Source organism: Oncorhynchus kisutch, unplaced genomic scaffold, assembly GCF_002021735.2.
Source record: "Oncorhynchus kisutch isolate 150728-3 unplaced genomic scaffold, Okis_V2 scaffold3257, whole genome shotgun sequence".
Taxonomy (NCBI): Eukaryota; Metazoa; Chordata; class Actinopteri; order Salmoniformes; family Salmonidae; genus Oncorhynchus; species Oncorhynchus kisutch.
Window position 1 is genome coordinate 216,817 of NW_022265202.1, and position 21,892 is coordinate 238,708.

General features: G+C 41.5%; 2 protein-coding genes and 1 pseudogene across 2 annotated transcripts in view; 2 read left to right on the forward strand and 1 right to left on the reverse strand.

The window, feature by feature from the left end:
• Positions 1–8,887, forward strand: part of LOC116371460 (pentraxin-4) — a 13,103-nt gene extending 4,216 nt beyond the window's left edge. Inside the window, exon 2 of the mRNA XM_031820338.1 lies at positions 7,616–8,887. Coding sequence (XP_031676198.1) covers positions 7,616–8,274 — 659 coding nt within the window. The 3' untranslated portion in view covers positions 8,275–8,887. The remainder of the gene's footprint in view (positions 1–7,615) is intronic.
• Positions 1–9,555, reverse strand: part of LOC116371461 (lipopolysaccharide-induced tumor necrosis factor-alpha factor homolog) — a 56,237-nt gene extending 46,682 nt beyond the window's left edge. The window contains exon 1 of the mRNA XM_031820339.1: positions 9,473–9,555. Within this exon, the coding sequence (XP_031676199.1) occupies positions 9,473–9,540 (68 nt within the window). The 5' untranslated portion in view covers positions 9,541–9,555. The remainder of the gene's footprint in view (positions 1–9,472) is intronic.
• A 231-nt stretch (positions 9,556–9,786) lies between these two features.
• Positions 9,787–21,892, forward strand: part of LOC116371462 (H(+)/Cl(-) exchange transporter 7-like) — a 75,086-nt pseudogene continuing 62,980 nt past the window's right edge.

The window sequence follows — 21,892 nt, forward strand, 5'->3', positions numbered from 1 at the left end:
AGAGAGAGAGAGAGAGAGAGAGAGAGACGGAGAGAGAGAGGAAGAGAGAGAGAGAAAGAGAAGAGAGAGGAGAGAGGAGCGCAGAGAGACAGAGAGAGGAGAGGAGAGAGAGAGAGAGAGAGAGAGAGAGAGAGAGACAGAGAGAGAGAGAGAGGAGAGAGAGGAGGAGACAGAGGATAGAGAGAGAGAGAGAAGAGAGAGGAGAGAGGAGACGGAGAGAGACAGGGAGAGAGAGAAGAGAGAGAGAGACGGGGAGAGGAGACAGAGAGGAGAGAGAGAGAGAGAGAGAGAGAGAGAGAGAGAGAGAAGAGAGAGAGGGAGAGAGGAGAGAGAGAGAGGGAGAGAGAGGAGAGACACAGAGAGAGAGAGAGAGAGAGAGAGACACCAGAGAGAAGAGAGAGAGAGAGAGAGACAGAGGAGAGAGCGAGACGAGGAGAGGAGAGCATGAGAGAGAGACGAGAGAGAGAGAGAGCGAGAGAGAGAGAGCTAAGAGAGCAGCAGAAGAGCGAGAGAGAGAGAGAGAGAGTGAGAGAGGCCGAGAGAGACAGAAGAGACAGAGGAGAGAGACGAGGAGAGACCACAGAGAGAGTCCAGAGAGAGAGAGAGAGAGAGAGACGAGAAGAGAGAGGAGTTACGTGTTGATAGATACAGGGATATAGTCTCAGTGAGTTTGGACCATCTGAGAGTTATGTTCACCTCTGAAGAAATCAATCAAACCTCTATTGTGCACGCTGAATAACCTGATATAATAAACCCAGTTAGAGAATCACTATATTATGTAAGTCTAGAAAGTGATACACACTGCCTTGCCGAGAAATGCAGAATCATCTCTACACATTGATCAGTCAGCTGGTTATAACAGTAGTCAGTTTGTGGTTGACAAGTTGATATATGGCTGACAGAATCAGTTCTCTTCAACCTTCCTATAGTCTGGGTACCAGTCTGTTTCCTTCCTATAGCCTGGGTACCAGTCTGTTTCTATAGCCTTCCTATAGCCTGGGTACCAGTCTGTTTCCTTCCTATAGCCTGGGTACCAGTCTGTTTCCTTCCTATAGCCTGGGTACCGGTCTGTTTCTATAGCCTTCCTATAGCCTGGGTACCAGTCTGTTTCCTTCCTATAGCCTGGGTACCAGTCTGTTTCTATAGCCTTCCTATAGCCTGGGTACCAGTCTGTTTCCTTCCTATAGCCTGGGTACCAGTCTGTTTCTATAGCCTTCCTATAGCCTGGGTACCAGTCTGTTTCCTTCCTATAGCCTGGGTACCAGTCTGTTTCCTTCCTATAGCCTGGGTACCAGTCTGTTTCTATAGCCTTCCTATAGCCTGGGTACCAGTCTGTTTCCTTCCTATAGTCTGAGTACCAGTCTGTTTCTATAGCCTTCCTATAGCCTGGGTACCAGTCTGTTTCTATAGCCTTCCTATAGCCTGGGTACCAGTCTGTTTCTATAGCCTTCCTATAGTCTGGGTACCAGTCTGTTTCCTACCTATAGCCTGGGTACCAGTCTGTTTCCTTCCTATAGCCTGGGTACCAGTCTGTTTCTATAGCCTTCCTATAGCCTGGGTACCAGTCTGTTTCTATAGCCTTCCTATAGCCAGGCTAACAGTCTGTTTCCTTCCTATAGCCTGGGTACCAGTCTGTTTCCTTCCTATAGCCTGGGTACCAGTCTGTTTCTATAGCCTTCCTATAGCCTGGGTACCAGTCTGTTTCCTTCCTATAGTCTGAGTACCAGTCTGTTTCTATAGCCTTCCTATAGCCTGGGTACCAGTCTGTTTCTATAGCCTTCCTATAGCCTGGGTACCAGTCTGTTTCTATAGCCTTCCTATAGTCTGGGTACCAGTCTGTTTCCTACCTATAGCCTGGGTACCAGTCTGTTTCCTTCCTATAGCCTGGGTACCAGTCTGTTTCCTTCCTATAGCCTGGGTACCAGTCTGTTTCCTTCCTATAGCCTGGGTACCAGTCTGTTTCTATAGCCTTCCTATAGCCTGGGTACCAGTCTGTTTCTATAGCCTTCCTATAGCCAGGCTAACAGTCTGTTTCCTTCCTATAGCCTGGGTACCAGTCTGTTTCCTTCCTATAGCCTGGGTACCAGTCTGTTTCTATAGCCTTCCTATAGCCTGGGTACCAGTCTGTTTCCTTCCTATAGTCTGAGTACCAGTCTGTTTCTATAGCCTTCCTATAGCCTGGGTACCAGTCTGTTTCTATAGCCTTCCTATAGCCTGGGTACCAGTCTGTTTCTATAGCCTTCCTATAGTCTGGGTACCAGTCTGTTTCCTACCTATAGCCTGGGTACCAGTCTGTTTCCTTCCTATAGCCTGGGTACCAGTCTGTTTCCTTCCTATAGCCTGGGTACCAGTCTGTTTCCTTCCTATAGCCTGGGTACCAGTCTGTTTCTATAGCCTTCCTATAGCCTGGGTACCAGTCTGTTTCCGTCCTATAGCCTGAGTACCAGTCTGTTTCCTTCCTATAGCCTGAGTACCAGTCTGTTTCCTTCCTATAGCCTGGGTACCAGTCTGTTTCTATAGCCTTCCTATAGCCTGGGTACCAGTCTGTTTCCTTCCTATAGCCTGGGTACCAGTCTGTTTCCTTCCTATAGCCTGGGTACCAGTCTGTTTCTATAGCCTTCCTATAGCCTGGGTACCAGTCTGTTTCCTTCCTATAGTCTGAGTACCAGTCTGTTTCTATAGCCTTCCTATAGCCTGGGTACCAGTCTGTTTCTATAGCCTTCCTATAGCCTGGGTACCAGTCTGTTTCTATAGCCTTCCTATAGCCTGGGTACCAGTCTGTTTCTATAGCCTTCCTATAGTCTGGGTACCAGTCTGTTTCCTACCTATAGCCTGGGTACCAGTCTGTTTCCTTCCTATAGCCTGGGTACCAGTCTGTTTCCTTCCTATAGCCTGGGTACCAGTCTGTTTCCTTCCTATAGCCTGGGTACCAGTCTGTTTCTATAGCCTTCCTATAGCCTGGGTACCAGTCTGTTTCCTTCCTATAGTCTGAGTACCAGTCTGTTTCTATAGCCTTCCTATAGCCTGGGTACCAGTCTGTTTCTATAGCCTTCCTATAGCCTGGGTACCAGTCTGTTTCTATAGCCTTCCTATAGCCAGGCTAACAGTCTGTTTCCTTCCTATAGCCTGGGTACCAGTCTGTTTCCTTCCTATAGCCTGGGTACCAGTCTGTTTCTATAGCCTTCCTATAGCCTGGGTACCAGTCTGTTTCCTTCCTATAGTCTGAGTACCAGTCTGTTTCTATAGCCTTCCTATAGCCTGGGTACCAGTCTGTTTCTATAGCCTTCCTATAGCCTGGGTACCAGTCTGTTTCTATAGCCTTCCTATAGTCTGGGTACCAGTCTGTTTCCTACCTATAGCCTGGGTACCAGTCTGTTTCCTTCCTATAGCCTGGGTACCAGTCTGTTTCCTTCCTATAGCCTGGGTACCAGTCTGTTTCCTTCCTATAGCCTGGGTACCAGTCTGTTTCTATAGCCTTCCTATAGCCTGGGTACCAGTCTGTTTCCGTCCTATAGCCTGAGTACCAGTCTGTTTCCTTCCTATAGCCTGAGTACCAGTCTGTTTCCTTCCTATAGCCTGGGTACCAGTCTGTTTCTATAGCCTTCCTATAGCCTGGGTACCAGTCTGTTTCCTTCCTATAGCCTGGGTACCAGTCTGTTTCCTTCCTATAGCCTGGGTACCAGTCTGTTTCTATAGCCTTCCTATAGCCTGGGTACCAGTCTGTTTCCTTCCTATAGTCTGAGTACCAGTCTGTTTCTATAGCCTTCCTATAGCCTGGGTACCAGTCTGTTTCTATAGCCTTCCTATAGCCTGGGTACCAGTCTGTTTCTATAGCCTTCCTATAGCCTGGGTACCAGTCTGTTTCTATAGCCTTCCTATAGTCTGGGTACCAGTCTGTTTCCTACCTATAGCCTGGGTACCAGTCTGTTTCCTTCCTATAGCCTGGGTACCAGTCTGTTTCCTTCCTATAGCCTGGGTACCAGTCTGTTTCCTTCCTATAGCCTGGGTACCAGTCTGTTTCTATAGCCTTCCTATAGCCTGGGTACCAGTCTGTTTCCTTCCTATAGTCTGAGTACCAGTCTGTTTCTATAGCCTTCCTATAGCCTGGGTACCAGTCTGTTTCTATAGCCTTCCTATAGCCTGGGTACCAGTCTGTTTCTATAGCCTTCCTATAGTCTGGGTACCAGTCTGTTTCCTACCTATAGCCTGGGTACCAGTCTGTTTCCTTCCTATAGCCTGGGTACCAGTCTGTTTCCTTCCTATAGCCTGGGTACCAGTCTGTTTCCTTCCTATAGCCTGGGTACCAGTCTGTTTCTATAGCCTTCCTATAGCCTGGGTACCAGTCTGTTTCCGTCCTATAGCCTGAGTACCAGTCTGTTTCCTTCCTATAGCCTGGGTACCAGTCTGTTTCCTTCCTATAGCCTGAGTACCAGTCTGTTTCCTTCCTATAGCCTGGGTACCAGTCTGTTTCTATAGCCTTCCTATAGCCTGGGTACCAGTCTGTTTCCTTCCTATAGTCTGAGTACCAGTCTGTTTCCTTCCTATAGTCTGAGTACCAGTCTGTTTCTATAGCCTTCCTATAGCATGGGTACCAGTCTGTTTCCTTCCTATAGCCTGGGTACCAGTCTGTTTCCTACCTATAGCCTGGGTACCAGTCTGTTTCTATAACCTTCCTATAGCCTGAGTACCAGTCTGTTTCCTTCCTATAGCCTGGGTACCAGTCTGTTTCCTACCTATAGCCTGGGTACCAGTCTGTTTCCTTCCTATAGCCTGGGTACCAGTCTGTTTCCTTCCTATAGCCTGGGTACCAGTCTGTTTCTATAGCCTTCCTATAGCCTGGGTACCAGTCTGTTTCCTTCCTATAGCCTGGGTACCAGTCTGTTTCCTTCCTATAGCCTGGGTACCAGTCTGTTTCCTTCCTATAGCCTGGGTACCAGTCTGTTTCTATAGCCTTCCTATAGCCTGGGTACCAGTCTGTTTCCTTCCTATAGCCTGGGTACCAGTCTGTTTCTATAGCCTTCCTATAGCCTGGGTACCAGTCTGTTTCCTTCCTATAGCCTTTTCTGTTTCTATAGCCGTCCTATAGCCTGGGTACCAGTCTGTTTCTATAGCCTTCCTATAGCCTGGGTACCAGTCTGTTTCCTTCCTATAGCCTGGGTACCAGTCTGTTTCCTTCCTATAGCCTTTTCTGTTTCTATAGCCGTCCTATAGCCTGGGTACCAGTCTGTTTCTATAGCCTTCCTATAGCCTGGGTACCAGTCTGTTTCCTTCCTATAGCCTTTTCTGTTTCTATAGCCGTCCTATAGCCTGGGTACCAGTCTGTTTCTATAGCCTTCCTATAGCCTGGGTACCAGTCTGTTTCCTTCCTATAGCCTGAGTCCCACTCTGCTTTTAGCTGTTCGTCATCATGGTGTGTTTGACCTATAAAACACAGGGTGGAGTTATGACTGAGTTATGACTGAGAATAAAGCTGTTACACTGACAGTCCTGTTCTCAGGCCAGAACCCCCATCCAGCCAATCCTGTTCTCTGGCCAGAACCCCCATCCAGCCAGTCCTGTTCTCAGGCCAGAACCCCCATCCAGCCAGTCCTGTTCTCAGGCCAGAACCCCCATCCAGCCAATCCTGTAGGGACCATCATCCTGGGCTACAGTAGACTTCAGGGTTCATGATTTACTGTCTGCTTTTACTACATTGTCCTGACCTGTGGATGTGAGGAGGAGGGAGAGAGAGAGGGAATGAGATAGAAAGAGAGAAAGGGGATAGTCTAGTTGTAGGGGATAGTCTAGTTGTTGTCCCCTCATAACTTCATACCTCCTGCTGTTATGACTATCCCCTCATATCCTCCTGCTCATATCCCCAGATCTCTTTCTCTCATTCCCTCTCCTTCCCCCCCCCTCTCTCTCTCTCTCTCTCCCTCCTACTCACATCCATATGAGGGGATAGTCATAACAGCAGGAGGTAGGAAGATATCAAATGTATTTATGAAGCCAATCAAATGTATTTATAAAGCCCTTTTTATATCAGCAGATGTCACAAAGTGCTGTACAGAAACCCAGCCTAAAACCCCAAACGGCAAGCAATGCAGATGTAGAAGCACGGTGGCTAGGAAAAACTCCCTAGAAAGTCAGGAACCTAGGAAAAAACCTAGAGAGGAACCAGGCTCTGAGGGGTGGCCAGTCCCCTTCTGGCTGTACTGGGTAGAGAGGAACCATAATAATAATAATAACCCCGGTGGGGATCTGTATTCAAATAGTTTTACAAGGTAGTCTGTTTTGGGGATCTGCATTCAAATAGTTTTACAAGGTAGTCTGTTTTTGGGATCTGCATTCAAATAGTTTTAAAAAGTAGTCAATTTTTGGGATCTGTTTTCAAATAGTTTTAAAAGTAGTCTGTTTTTGGGATCTGTTTTCAAATAGTTTTAAAAAGTAGTCAATTTTTGGGATCTGTTTTCAAATAGTTTTAAAAGTAGTCTGTTTTTGGGATCTGTTTTCAAATAGTTTTAAAAAGTAGTCAATTTTTGGGATCTGTTTTCAAATAGTTTTAAAAGTAGTCTGTTTTGGGGATCTGTATTCAAAGAGTTTTAGTCCAATTGTTCCCTCTGAAAAGGAGTTATCCCAGGTCTGATGTCACAACGAGTAGTTACAACTAGAGATATCCCAGGTCTGATGTCACAACGAGTAGTTACAACTAGAGTTATCCCAGGTCTGATGTCACAACGAGTAGTTACAACTAGAGTTATCCCAGGTCTGATGTCACAACGAGTAGTTACAACTAGAGTTATCCCAGGTCTGATGTCACAACGAGTAGTTACAACTAGAGTTATCCAAGGTCTGATGTCACAATGAGTAGTTACAACTAGAGTTATCCCAGGTCTGATGTCACAATGAGTAGTTACAACTAGAGTTATCCCAGGTCTGATGTCACAACGAGTAGTTACAATTAGAGTTATCCCAGGTCTGATGTCACAACGAGTAGTTACAACTAGAGTTATCCCAGGTCTGATGTCACAACGAGTAGTTACAACTAGAGTTATCCCAGGTCTGATGTCACAACGAGTAGTTACAACTAGAGTTATCCAAGGTCTGATGTCACAATGAGTAGTTACAACTAGAGTTATCTCAGGTCTGATGTCACAATGAGTAGTTACAACTAGAGTTATCCCAGGTCTGATGTCACAACGAGTAGTTACAACTAGAGTTATCCCAGGTCTGATGTCACAACGAGTAGTTACAACTAGAGTTCTCCCAGGTCTGATGTCACAACGAGTAGTTACAACTAGAGTTCTCCCAGGTCTGATGTCACAACGAGTAGTTACAACTAGAGTTATCCCAGGTCTGATGTCACAACGAGTAGTTACAACTAGAGTTATCCCAGGTCTGATGTCACAACGAGTAGTTACAACTAGAGTTATCCCAGGTCTGATGTCACAACGAGTAGTTACAACTAGAGTTATCCCAGGTCTGATGTCACAACGAGTAGTTACGACTAGAGTTATCCCAGGTCTGATGTCACAACGAGTAGTTACAACTAGAGTTATCCCAGGTCTGATTTGTTGCAGTGTTTTTTGTTCCAGTACTCAATGACTATCTTGTCTCTCTGTTTTCTCTCCTCCAGTCTGTAATGTGGACTCCATGCTCCTGTTCCCGTCAGCTTCCTCTGAGAACTACGTCACCTTCTCCCGGAGCTTCCCTGCTCTTCCAGAACTCTCCGTGTGCCTGTGGCTCCGCGTCGACGTCGGGTACGTAGGAACGCTCCTCTCTTACGCCACGGAAGACAACGACAACAAACTAGTCCTATACGGACGCAACTCCTCCTCCTCCTCTTCCTCCACCCCCAGCCGAGCAACCCTGGACTTCGTGGTGGGAGACCCTGCGTACCGTGAGCTCCCTGTGGACTCTGTGCTGGATGGGTGCTGGCACCACCTCTGTGTCCTCTGGTCCTCGATCCAGGGACGATTCTGGCACTACACCGACCGGCGCCTGACCTCCGCAGGGTCACGGTTCAGGAAGGGTTATGAGGTGCCGGGAGGGGGGATAGTGGTGCTGGGAGCAGAGCAGGACAGCCAGGGGGGAGGGTTTGATCCCACCGAGGGGTTTGTGGGGCGCCTGGCGGGGTTCACCGTGTGGGACAGGGTGTTGAGTCCTGGGGAGGTGACAGGGGTGGCTATGGGGAGGGGGGTACCCCGGGGGGTGGTGCTCGAGTTGGGGGACGTTGACGGAGTTCATGGAGAGGTGCAGCAGGTAGCCTGCGAGTGCCTGGAACACTGCAGCTGAGACGTCTGATTCCAAACCGTCCCTCATCCCTCGTCCCTCATCCCTCGTCCCTCATCCCTCGTCTCTCATCCCTCGTCCCTCATCCCTCGTCCCTATAGGAACTCCTAGATCTACAGTGTGGTCCTTTAGGGCAGAGTGGGCTGGTTTTTACTCCTCTGTACTTGATTGATCAATTAAGCTAATTGATTTCCCCTCACCTGGTTGTCCAGGTCTTAATTGTGCGTCAATTAAAAATAAATAATAACAAATAACAGCAACCAGCCTGGGGGGTTGACTTGGGATTCAGCTGTCTAAATGTTTTAATATCAAACAATTAACTACCAGGGAGAATGAAGACCGGCAGAACTGCCCCTCGGACTTAATGTGGACCTGGATTGAAAGAGGAACACTTCTCTAACCTTAAACAGTGCCACTGACACACTGTAAAATGAGCATGTGAATGAAAGACATTAATTATTACTTAAAGCAATGTTGTTATATGGCTAAACAGACTATTTCATGTCATATATATTGTTACCCAGCAACAGACAGAGAGAAACAGACTTACAGACAGAGAGAGACAGACAGATACAGACTTAGACAGAAAGACAGACAGATACAGACTTAGACAGAGATACAGACTTAGACAGAGAGAGAGACAGACAGAAGGACAGACAGACAGAGAGGCAGACAGACAGAGACAGACAGACAGACAGATACAGACTTAGACAGAGATACAGACTTAGACAGAGAGAGAGACAGACAGAGGGACAGACAGACAGACAGAGACAGACAGACAGAGAGAGGCAAATTGCTCTGTTATAAAATCAACAGACTAGTGGCTAGTTGACCAACTGATATCTGATGTCGGTTATTATCATGCTAATAAATCAAGATTTTGTCAGTTGGAGCTGCTCTCCACTCTACTGGATATATAACAGTCATCATTCATGAGACAAATGATCCTTTATCTATAAACATTGATTCACTCAGTTCGTTTGAATGTGTTTGTATGTCTTTGTTATGCATGGTTTCGTCTTGGCAGTATATTATTTCACTTGAGAGGGAAAAACATCGGGTTTTTTCTGTAGCCTGCTTCAACTATTTCAATTTCCAAGGTCCTTGATGTAAAGACTGCTACAAATACCTAGATTATTCAATAATTAACCACCAACACGTAAACCATCAGGTCTTCATAATATGACATCGATATCATTACCTGACTCTTGTGCTGTAAAATAATGGCAAAAATGCGTCTTCCTCTCGGTTTTTGGTCTCAGCTGTCATTTCCCAGAAATCCACGCGAAAAACAGTTATGTTTGACCCTGTGTGCCACCGGTAGAAACCATCACGAGTTCGCTTATGATTTTAGTCATGTGGAATATCTTAAAATTCCCTCTTTACGTCCTCACTCATCTCTCCTTATCTCCTTTTCAAAACCCATTGGAGGAGATGGTCAGAGGGGCGGGACGTCTGGATTTCTCCTCCAATGGGTTTTCAGAAGGAGACGAGGAGAGAGGACGCGAGCCGGAACTCATTGAGATCCTCCCATAAGGAAGCTAGAATGAGAGGTGGTTAAACCAGACACAACTGCAAAATAAAAACTATCTCACTGATTGAGAGAGTGGAGAACTACCGCGAGTAAACATGGCCAATATCACGAAGAAAGTGTCGTGGTCGAGCCGGGGTGACGAGTCCGGTGGCGGCGAGAGAACCCCACTTCTCAACGGCTCCGAAGAAGTCCGATACACCAGACAGGTAGGGCTAGCATGCTAAACTAGCGACCACAAGCAGAACTGTCTAACGCTGCCGCTATGTGCCAGCTAGGTATCCATGATGTTGTCTAAGAGTAAAACATTATGTTATGTTTTGCTATGAGATTCATGTTTTTTTTTTAAACAACGAGTGCCCCGTTTGTGGTTTGTTGCATGCAGGCGTTTACAAATGCTGCTAACAACAACAACAACAAATGCAAACGTCACAGGATGGAGTTGGAGGATGCTTTTCAGACAAGCACGTTTTTTAGAAGTTTTAATAAATCGATGCCTATTTTAACAATATGCCAAAGACTGGCAGACCTAAGAAGAATAGCTACAGAAAAAAAGTAATCTTCAAACCAGAGTTTCAGAATAGAACCTTAAGTTAATAACAAACACTGAACTCCGACTATTAAGGGAATCAGGGAATCAGCCTTTAATTAAGCCTGTAGATTCTGCTCGTTGCGTCATTCACCACTTCCTATTAAGTTACACAGACATTATGACTTGAGTTAGTACCGCTTAATACATGTTACGTAAATTACACAGACATTATGACTTGAGTTAGTACCGCTTAATGCATGTTACGTAAATTACACCGGCATTAAAGCAAACATGTTCACTTGTGTTAGTATAAATGACTGCTAGATGTTAATACGTGGTACTTCAATTACACAGGAATTACACATGATAACTGAGCTTTAGTACTACTGAATGTTAATACATGATAACTGAGCTTTAGTACTACTGAATGTTAATACATGATAACTGAGCTGTTAGTACTACTGAATGTTAATACATGATAACTGAGCTGTTAGTACTACTGACTACTGAATGTTAATACATGATAACTGAGCTGTTAGTACTACTGACTACTGAATGTTAATACCTGATAACTGAGCTGTTAGTACTACTGAATGTTAATACATGATAACTGAGCTGTTAGTACTACTGAATGTTAATACATGATAACTGAGCTGTTAGTACTACTGACTACTGAATGTTAATACATGATAACTGAGCTGTTAGTACTACTGACTACTGAATGTTAATACATGATAACTGAGCTGTTAGTACTACTGACTACTGAATGTTAATATATGATAACTGAGCTGTTAGTACTACTGACTACTGAATGTTAATACATGATAACTGAGCTGTTAGTACTACTGAATGTTAATACATGATAACTGAGCTGTTAGTACTACTGAATGTTAATACATGATAACTGAGCTGTTAGTACTACTGAATGTTAATACATGATAACTGAGCTGTTAGTACTACTGACTACTGAATGTTAATACATGATAACTGAGCTGTTAGTACTACTGACTACTGAATGTTAATACATGATAACTGAGCTGTTAGTACTACTGACTACTGAATGTTAATATATGATAACTGAGCTGTTAGTACTACTGAATGTTAATACATGATAACTGAGCTGTTAGTACTACTGACTACTGAATGTTAATACATGATAACTGAGCTGTTAGTACTACTGAATGTTAATACATGATAACTGAGCTGTTAGTACTACTGAATGTTAATACATGATAACTGAGCTGTTAGTACTACTGAATGTTAATACATGATAACTGAGCTGTTAGTACTACTGACTACTGAATGTTAATACATGATAACTGAGCTGTTAGTACTACTGAATGTTAATACATGATAACTGAGCTGTTAGTACTACTGACTACTGAATGTTAATACATGATAACTGAGCTGTTAGTACTACTGACTACTGAATGTTAATACATGATAACTGAGCTGTTAGTACTACTGAATGTTAATACATGATAACTGAGCAGTTAGTACTACTGAATGTTAATGCATGATAACTGAGCTGTTAGTACTACTGAATGTTAATACATGATAACTGAGCTGTTAGTACTACTGACTACTGAATGTTAACACATGATAACTGAGCTGTTAGTACTACTGAATGTTAATACATGATAACTGAGCTGTTAGTACTACTGACTACTGAATGTTAATACATGATAACTGAGCTGTTAGTACTACTGACTACTGAATGTTAATACATGATAACTGAGCTGTTAGTACTACTGAATGTTAATACATGATAACTGAGCTGTTAGTACTACTGACTACTGAATGTTAATATATGATAACTGAGCTGTTAGTACTACTGAATGTTAATACATGATAACTGAGCTGTTAGTACTACTGACTACTGAATGTTAACACATGATAACTGAGCTGTTAGTACTACTGAATGTTAATACATGATAACTGAGCTGTTAGTACTACTGACTACTGAATGTTAATACATGATAACTGAGCCGTTAGTACTACTGACTACTGAATGTTAATATATGATAACTGAGCTGTTAGTACTACTGAATGTTAATACATGATAACTGAGCTGTTAGTACTACTGACTACTGAATGTTAATACATGATAACTGAGCTGTTAGTACTACTGACTACTGAATGTTAATACATGATAACTGAGCTGTTAGTACTACTGAATGTTAATACATGATAACTGAGCTGTTAGTACTACTGACTACTGAATGTTAATACATGATAACTGAGCTGTTAGTACTACTGACTACTGAATGTTAATACATGATAACTGAGCTGTTAGTACTACTGAATGTTAATACATGATAACTGAGCAGTTAGTACTACTGAATGTTAATGCATGATAACTGAGCTGTTAGTACTACTGAATGTTAATACATGATAACTGAGCTGTTAGTACTACTGACTACTGAATGTTAACACATGATAACTGAGCTGTTAGTACTACTGAATGTTAATACATGATAACTGAGCTGTTAGTACTACTGACTACTGAATGTTAATACATGATAACTGAGCTGTTAGTACTACTGACTACTGAATGTTAATACATGATAACTGAGCTGTTAGTACTACTGAATGTTAATACATGATAACTGAGGTGTTAGTACTACTGACTACTGAATGTTAATATATGATAACTGAGCTGTTAGTACTACTGAATGTTAATACATGATAACTGAGCTGTTAGTACTACTGACTACTGAATGTTAACACATGATAACTGAGCTGTTAGTACTACTGAATGTTAATACATGATAACTGAGCTGTTAGTACTACTGACTACTGAATGTTAATACATGATAACTGAGCCGTTAGTACTACTGACTACTGAATGTTAATATATGATAACTGAGCTGTTAGTACTACTGAATGTTAATACATGATAACTGAGCTGTTAGTACTACTGACTACTGAATGTTAATACATGATAACTGAGCTGTTAGTACTACTGACTACTGAATGTTAATACATGATAACTGAGCTGTTAGTACTACTGAATGTTAATACATGATAACTGAGCTGTTAGTACTACTGACTACTGAATGTTAATACATGATAACTGAGCTGTTAGTACTACTGAATGTTAATATATGATAACTGAGCTGTTAGTACTACTGAATGTTAATACATGATAACTGAGCTGTTAGTACTACTGACTACTGAATGTTAATACATGATAACTGAGCTGTTAGTACTACTGAATGTTAATACATGATAACTGAGCTGTTAGTACTACTGAATGTTAATACATGATAACTGAGCTGTTAGTACTACTGACTACTGAATGTTAACACATGATAACTGAGCTGTTAGTACTACTGAATGTTAATACATGATAACTGAGCTGTTAGTACTACTGACTACTGAATGTTAATACATGATAACTGAGCCGTTAGTACTACTGACTACTGAATGTTAATATATGATAACTGAGCCGTTAGTACTACTGACTACTGAATGTTAATACATGATAACTGAGCTGTTAGTACTACTGACTACTGAATGTTAATACATGATAACTGAGCTGTTAGTACTACTGAATGTTAATACATGATAACTGAGCTGTTAGTACTACTGAATGTTAATACATGATAACTGAGCTGTTAGTACTACTGAATGTTAATACATGATAACTGAGCTGTTAGTACTACTGACTACTGAATGTTAATACATGATAACTGAGCTGTTAGTACTACTGAATGTTAACACATGATAACTGAGCTGTTAGTACTACTGACTACTGAATGTTAATACATGATAACTGAGCTGTTAGTACTACTGAATGTTAATACATGATAACTGAGCTGTTAGTACTACTGAATGTTAATACATGATAACTGAGCTGTTAGTACTACTGAATGTTAACACATGATAACTGAGCTGTTAGTACTACTGAATGTTAATACATGATAACTGAGCTGTTAGTACTACTGAATGTTAATACATGATAACTGAGCTGTTAGTACTACTGACTACTGAATGTTAATACATGATAACTGAGCTGTTAGTACTACTGAATGTTAACACATGATAACTGAGCTGTTAGTACTACTGAATGTTAATACATGATAACTGAGCTGTTAGTACTACTGACTACTGAATGTTAATACATGATAACTGAGCTGTTAGTACTACTGAATGTTAATACATGATAACTGAGCTGTTAGTACTACTGAATGTTAATACATGATAACTGAGCTGTTAGTACTACTGAATGTTAATACATGATAACTGAGCTGTTAGTACTACTGACTACTGAATGTTAATACATGATAACTGAGCTGTTAGTACTACTGAATGTTAATACATGATAACTGAGCTGTTAGTACTACTGAATGTTAATACATGATAACTGAGCTGTTAGTACTACTGACTACTGAATGTTAATACATGATAACTGAGCTGTTAGTACTACTGACTACTGAATGTTAATATATGATAACTGAGCCGTTAGTACTACTGACTACTGAATGTTAATACATGATAACTGAGCTGTTAGTACTACTGACTACTGAATGTTAATACATGATAACTGAGCTGTTAGTACTACTGAATGTTAATACATGATAACTGAGCTGTTAGTACTACTGAATGTTAATACATGATAACTGAGCTGTTAGTACTACTGACTACTGAATGTTAATACATGATAACTGAGCTGTTAGTACTACTGACTACTGAATGTTAATACATGATAACTGAGCTGTTAGTACTACTGAATGTTAATACATGATAACTGAGCTGTTAGTACTACTGACTACTGAATGTTAATACATGATAACTGAGCTGTTAGTACTACTGAATGTTAATACATGATAACTGAGCTGTTAGTACTACTGACTACTGAATGTTAACACATGATAACTGAGCTGTTAGTTCTACTGACTACTGAATGTTAACACATGATAACTGAGCTGTTAGTACTACTGACTACTGAATGTTAATACATGATAACTGAGCTGTTAGTACTACTGACTACTGAATGTTAATACATGATAACTGAGCTGTTAGTACTACTGACTACTGAATGTTAATACATGATAACTGAGCTGTTAGTACTACTGACTACTGAATGTTAATATATGATAACTGAGCTGTTAGTACTACTGAATGTTAATACATGATAACTGAGCTGTTAGTACTACTGACTACTGAATGTTAATACATGATAACTGAGCTGTTAGTACTACTGACTACTGAATGTTAATACATGATAACTGAGCTGTTAGTACTACTGACTACTGAATGTTAATATATGATAACTGAGCTGTTAGTACTACTGACTACTGAATGTTAATACATGATAACTGAGCTGTTAGTACTACTGAATGTTAATACATGATAACTGAGCTGTTAGTACTACTGAATGTTAATACATGATAACTGAGCTGTTAGTACTACTGAATGTTAATACATGATAACTGAGCTGTTAGTACTACTGACTACTGAATGTTAATACATGATAACTGAGCTGTTAGTACTACTGACTACTGAATGTTAATACATGATAACTGAGCTGTTAGTACTACTGACTACTGAATGTTAATATATGATAACTGAGCTGTTAGTACTACTGAATGTTAATACATGATAACTGAGCTGTTAGTACTACTGACTACTGAATGTTAATACATGATAACTGAGCTGTTAGTACTACTGAATGTTAATACATGATAACTGAGCTGTTAGTACTACTGAATGTTAATACATGATAACTGAGCTGTTAGTACTACTGAATGTTAATACATGATAACTGAGCTGTTAGTACTACTGACTACTGAATGTTAATACATGATAACTGAGCTGTTAGTACTACTGAATGTTAATACATGATAACTGAGCTGTTAGTACTACTGACTACTGAATGTTAATACATGATAACTGAGCTGTTAGTACTACTGACTACTGAATGTTAATACATGATAACTGAGCTGTTAGTACTACTGAATGTTAATACATGATAACTGAGCAGTTAGTACTACTGAATGTTAATGCATGATAACTGAGCTGTTAGTACTACTGAATGTTAATACATGATAACTGAGCTGTTAGTACTACTGACTACTGAATGTTAACACATGATAACTGAGCTGTTAGTACTACTGAATGTTAATACATGATAACTGAGCTGTTAGTACTACTGACTACTGAATGTTAATACATGATAACTGAGCTGTTAGTACTACTGACTACTGAATGTTAATACATGATAACTGAGCTGTTAGTACTACTGAATGTTAATACATGATAACTGAGCTGTTAGTACTACTGACTACTGAATGTTAATATATGATAACTGAGCTGTTAGTACTACTGAATGTTAATACATGATAACTGAGCTGTTAGTACTACTGACTACTGAATGTTAACACATGATAACTGAGCTGTTAGTACTACTGAATGTTAATACATGATAACTGAGCTGTTAGTACTACTGACTACTGAATGTTAATACATGATAACTGAGCCGTTAGTACTACTGACTACTGAATGTTAATATATGATAACTGAGCTGTTAGTACTACTGAATGTTAATACATGATAACTGAGCTGTTAGTACTACTGACTACTGAATGTTAATACATGATAACTGAGCTGTTAGTACTACTGACTACTGAATGTTAATACATGATAACTGAGCTGTTAGTACTACTGAATGTTAATACATGATAACTGAGCTGTTAGTACTACTGACTACTGAATGTTAATACATGATAACTGAGCTGTTAGTACTACTGAATGTTAATATATGATAACTGAGCTGTTAGTACTACTGAATGTTAATACATGATAACTGAGCTGTTAGTACTACTGACTACTGAATGTTAATACATGATAACTGAGCTGTTAGTACTACTGAATGTTAATACATGATAACTGAGCTGTTAGTACTACTGAATGTTAATACATGATAACTGAGCTGTTAGTACTACTGACTACTGAATGTTAATATATGATAACTGAGCTGTTAGTACTACTGAATGTTAATACATGATAACTGAGCTGTTAGTACTACTGACTACTGAATGTTAACACATGATAACTGAGCTGTTAGTACTACTGAATGTTAATACATGATAACTGAGCTGTTAGTACTACTGACTACTGAATGTTAATACATGATAACTGAGCCGTTAGTACTACTGACTACTGAATGTTAATATATGATAACTGAGCCGTTAGTACTACTGACTACTGAATGTTAATACATGATAACTGAGCTGTTAGTACTACTGACTACTGAATGTTAATACATGATAACTGAGCTGTTAGTACTACTGAATGTTAATACATGATAACTGAGCTGTTAGTACTACCGAATGTTAATACATGATAACTGAGCTGTTAGTACTACTGAATGTTAATACATGATAACTGAGCTGTTAGTACTACTGACTACTGAATGTTAATACATGATAACTGAGCTGTTAGTACTACTGAATGTTAATACATGATAACTGAGCTGTTAGTACTACTGAATGTTAACACATGATAACTGAGCTGTTAGTACTACTGACTACTGAATGTTAATACATGATAACTGAGCTGTTAGTACTACTGAATGTTAATACATGATAACTGAGCTGTTAGTACTACTGAATGTTAATACATGATAACTGAGCTGTTAGTACTACTGAATGTTAACACATGATAACTGAGCTGTTAGTACTACTGAATGTTAATACATGATAACTGAGCTGTTAGTACTACTGAATGTTAATACATGATAACTGAGCTGTTAGTACTACTGACTACTGAATGTTAATACATGATAACTGAGCTGTTAGTACTACTGAATGTTAACACATGATAACTGAGCTGTTAGTACTACTGAATGTTAATACATGATAACTGAGCTGTTAGTACTACTGACTACTGAATGTTAATACATGATAACTGAGCTGTTAGTACTACTGAATGTTAATACATGATAACTGAGCTGTTAGTACTACTGAATGTTAATACATGATAACTGAGCTGTTAGTACTACTGAATGTTAATACATGATAACTGAGCTGTTAGTACTACTGACTACTGAATGTTAATACATGATAACTGAGCCGTTAGTACTACTGACTACTGAATGTTAATATATGATAACTGAGCCGTTAGTACTACTGACTACTGAATGTTAATACATGATAACTGAGCTGTTAGTACTACTGACTACTGAATGTTAATACATGATAACTGAGCTGTTAGTACTACTGCATGTTAATACATGATATCTGAGCTGTTAGTACTACTGAATGTTAATACATGATAACTGAGCTGTTAGTACTACTGACTACTGAATGTTAATACATGATAACTGAGCTGTTAGTACTACTGACTACTGAATGTTAATACATGATAACTGAGCTGTTAGTACTACTGAATGTTAATACATGATAACTGAGCTGTTAGTACTACTGACTACTGAATGTTAATACATGATAACTGAGCTGTTAGTACTACTGAATGTTAATACATGATAACTGAGCTGTTAGTACTACTGACTACTGAATGTTAACACATGATAACTGAGCTGTTAGTTCTACTGACTACTGAATGTTAACACATGATAACTGAGCTGTTAGTTCTACTGACTACTGAATGTTAATACATGATAACTGAGCTGTTAGTACTACTGACTACTGAATGTTAATACATGATAACTGAGCTGTTAGTACTACTGACTACTGAATGTTAATACATGATAACTGAGCTGTTAGTACTACTGACTACTGAATGTTAATACATGATAACTGAGCTGTTAGTACTACTGACTACTGAATGTTAATATATGATAACTGAGCTGTTAGTACTACTGAATGTTAATACATGATAACTGAGCTGTTAGTACTACTGACTACTGAATGTTAATACATGATAACTGAGCTGTTAGTACTACTGACTACTGAATGTTAATACATGATAACTGAGCTGTTAGTACTACTGACTACTGAATGTTAATACATGATAACTGAGCTGTTAGTACTACTGAATGTTAATACATGATAACTGAGCCGTTAGTACTACTGACTACTGAATGTTAACACATGATAACTGAGCTGTTAGTACGACTGAATGTTAACACATGATAACTGAGCTGTTAGTACTACTGACTACTGAATGTTAATACATGATAACTGAGCTCAAATTATGTCAATTGGCTTTATAAGCTTCTGATAGGCTATGACATCATTTTCTGGAATTTTCCCAAGCTGTTTAAAAGCACAGTCAACTTAGTGTATGTAAATTTCTGACCCACTGGAATTGTGATACATTGAATTATAAGTGAAATAATCTGTCTGTAAACAATTGTTGAAAAAATAACTTGTGTCATGCACAAAGTAGATGTCCTAACCGACTTGCCAAAACTATAGTTTGTTAACAAGTGGTTGAAAAACGAGTTGTAATGATTCCAACCTAAAGTGTATGTAAACTTCCGACTTCAACTGTACTTTTTTTCCACAGACATTACACATGTTAACTTAGTGATGCTAAATGTTAGCTAGGCCTACATGTTCACATTGAAGAAACCTATAAAAGATCTTTCTAATTCTCTGCGCTGTGTCATGTGTTTGGTCCGTAGTTGTCCGGGGACGGTGGTATGTTTCACATCGGCAGACTGAGCACGGTGGATCTGGAGGAGGATATGACGTCAGACGAGGTAACGTTCAGCTTTCTATCAATGTGACATCTCGTCTAGCCTAACACTCTGACCCAACTGGCTGCTGCCTAACACTCTGACCCAACTGGCTACAGCAGCTTAACACTCTGACCCAACTGGCTACAGCAACTTAACACTCTGACCCAACTGGCTACAGCGGCCTAACACTCTGACCCAACTGGCTACAGCAGCCTAACACTCTGACCCAACTGGCTACAGCAGCCTAACACTCTAACCCAACTGACTGCTGCAGACTAACACTCTGACCCAACTGGCTGCTGCAGCCTAACACTCTGACCCAACTGACTGCTGCAGCCTAACACTTTGACCCAACTGGCTGCAGCAGCCTAACACTCTGACCCAACTGACAGCAACCTAACACTCTGACCCAACTGGCTACAGCAACTTAACACTCTGACCCAACTGGCTACAGCGGCCTAACACTCTGACCCAACTGGCTACAGCAGCCTAACACTCTGACCCAACTGGCTACAGCAGCCTAACACTCTAACCCAACTGACTGCTGCAGACTAACACTCTGACCCAACTGGCTGCTGCAGCCTAACACTCTGACCCAACTGGCTGCTGCAGCCTAACACTCTGACCCAACTGGCTGCTGCAGCCTAACACTCTGACCCAACTGGCTGCTGCAGCCTAACACTCTGACCCAACTGGCTGCTGCAGCCTAACACTCTGACCCAACTGGCTGCTGCAGCCTAACACTCTGACCCAACTGGCTGCTGCAGCCTAACACTCTGACCCAACTGGCTGCTGCAGCCTAACACTCTGACCCAACTGGCTGCTGCAGCCTAACACTCTGACCCAACTGACTGCAGCCTAACACTCTGACCCAACTGGCTGCAGCAGCCTAACACTCTGACCCAACTGGCTGCAGCAGCCTAACACTCTGACCCAACTGGCTGCTGCAGCCTAACACTCTGACCCAACTGGCTGCTGCAGCCTAACACTCTGACCCAACTGGCTGCTGCAGCCTAACACTCTGACCCAACTGGCTGCTGCAGCCTAACACTCTGACCCAACTGGCTGCAGCAGCCTAACACTCTGACCCAACTGGCTGCTGCAGCCTAACACTCTGACCCAACTGGCTGCAGCAGCCTAACACTCTGACCCAACTGGCTGCTGCAGCCTAACACTCTGACCCAACTGGCTGCTGCAGCCTAACACTCTGACCCAACTGGCTGCTGCAGCCTAACACTCTGACCCAACTGGCTGCTGCAGCCTAACACTCTGACCCAACTGACTGCAGCCTAACACTCTGACCCAACTGGCTGCTGCAGCCTAACACTCTGACCCAACTGTCAGCAGCAGCCTAACACTCTGACCCAACTGGCTGCTGCAGCCTAACACTCTGACCCAACTGGCAGCAGCAGCCTAACACTCTGACCCAACTGACTGCAGCAGCCTAACACTCTGACCCAACTGGCTGCAGCAGCCTAACACTCTGACCCAAACTGGCTGCTGCAGCCTAACACTCTGACCCAACTGGCTGCTGCAGCCTAACACTCTGACCCAACTGGCTGCAGCAGCCTAACACTCTGACCCAACTGGCTGCTGCAGCCTAACACTCTGACCCAACTGGCTGCAGCAGCCTAACACTCTGACCCAACTGTCAGCAGCAGCCTAACACTCTGACCCAACTGGCTGCAGCAGCCTAACACTCTGACCCAACTGGCTACAGCAGCCTAACACTCTGACCCAACTGGCTACAGCAACCTAACACTCTGACCCAACTGGCTGCTGCAGCCTAACACTCTGACCCAACTGGCTGCTGCAGCCTAACACTCTGGCCCAACTGGCTGCAGCAGCCTAACACTCTGACCCAACTGGCTGCTGCAGCCTAACACTCTGACCCAACTGGCTGCAG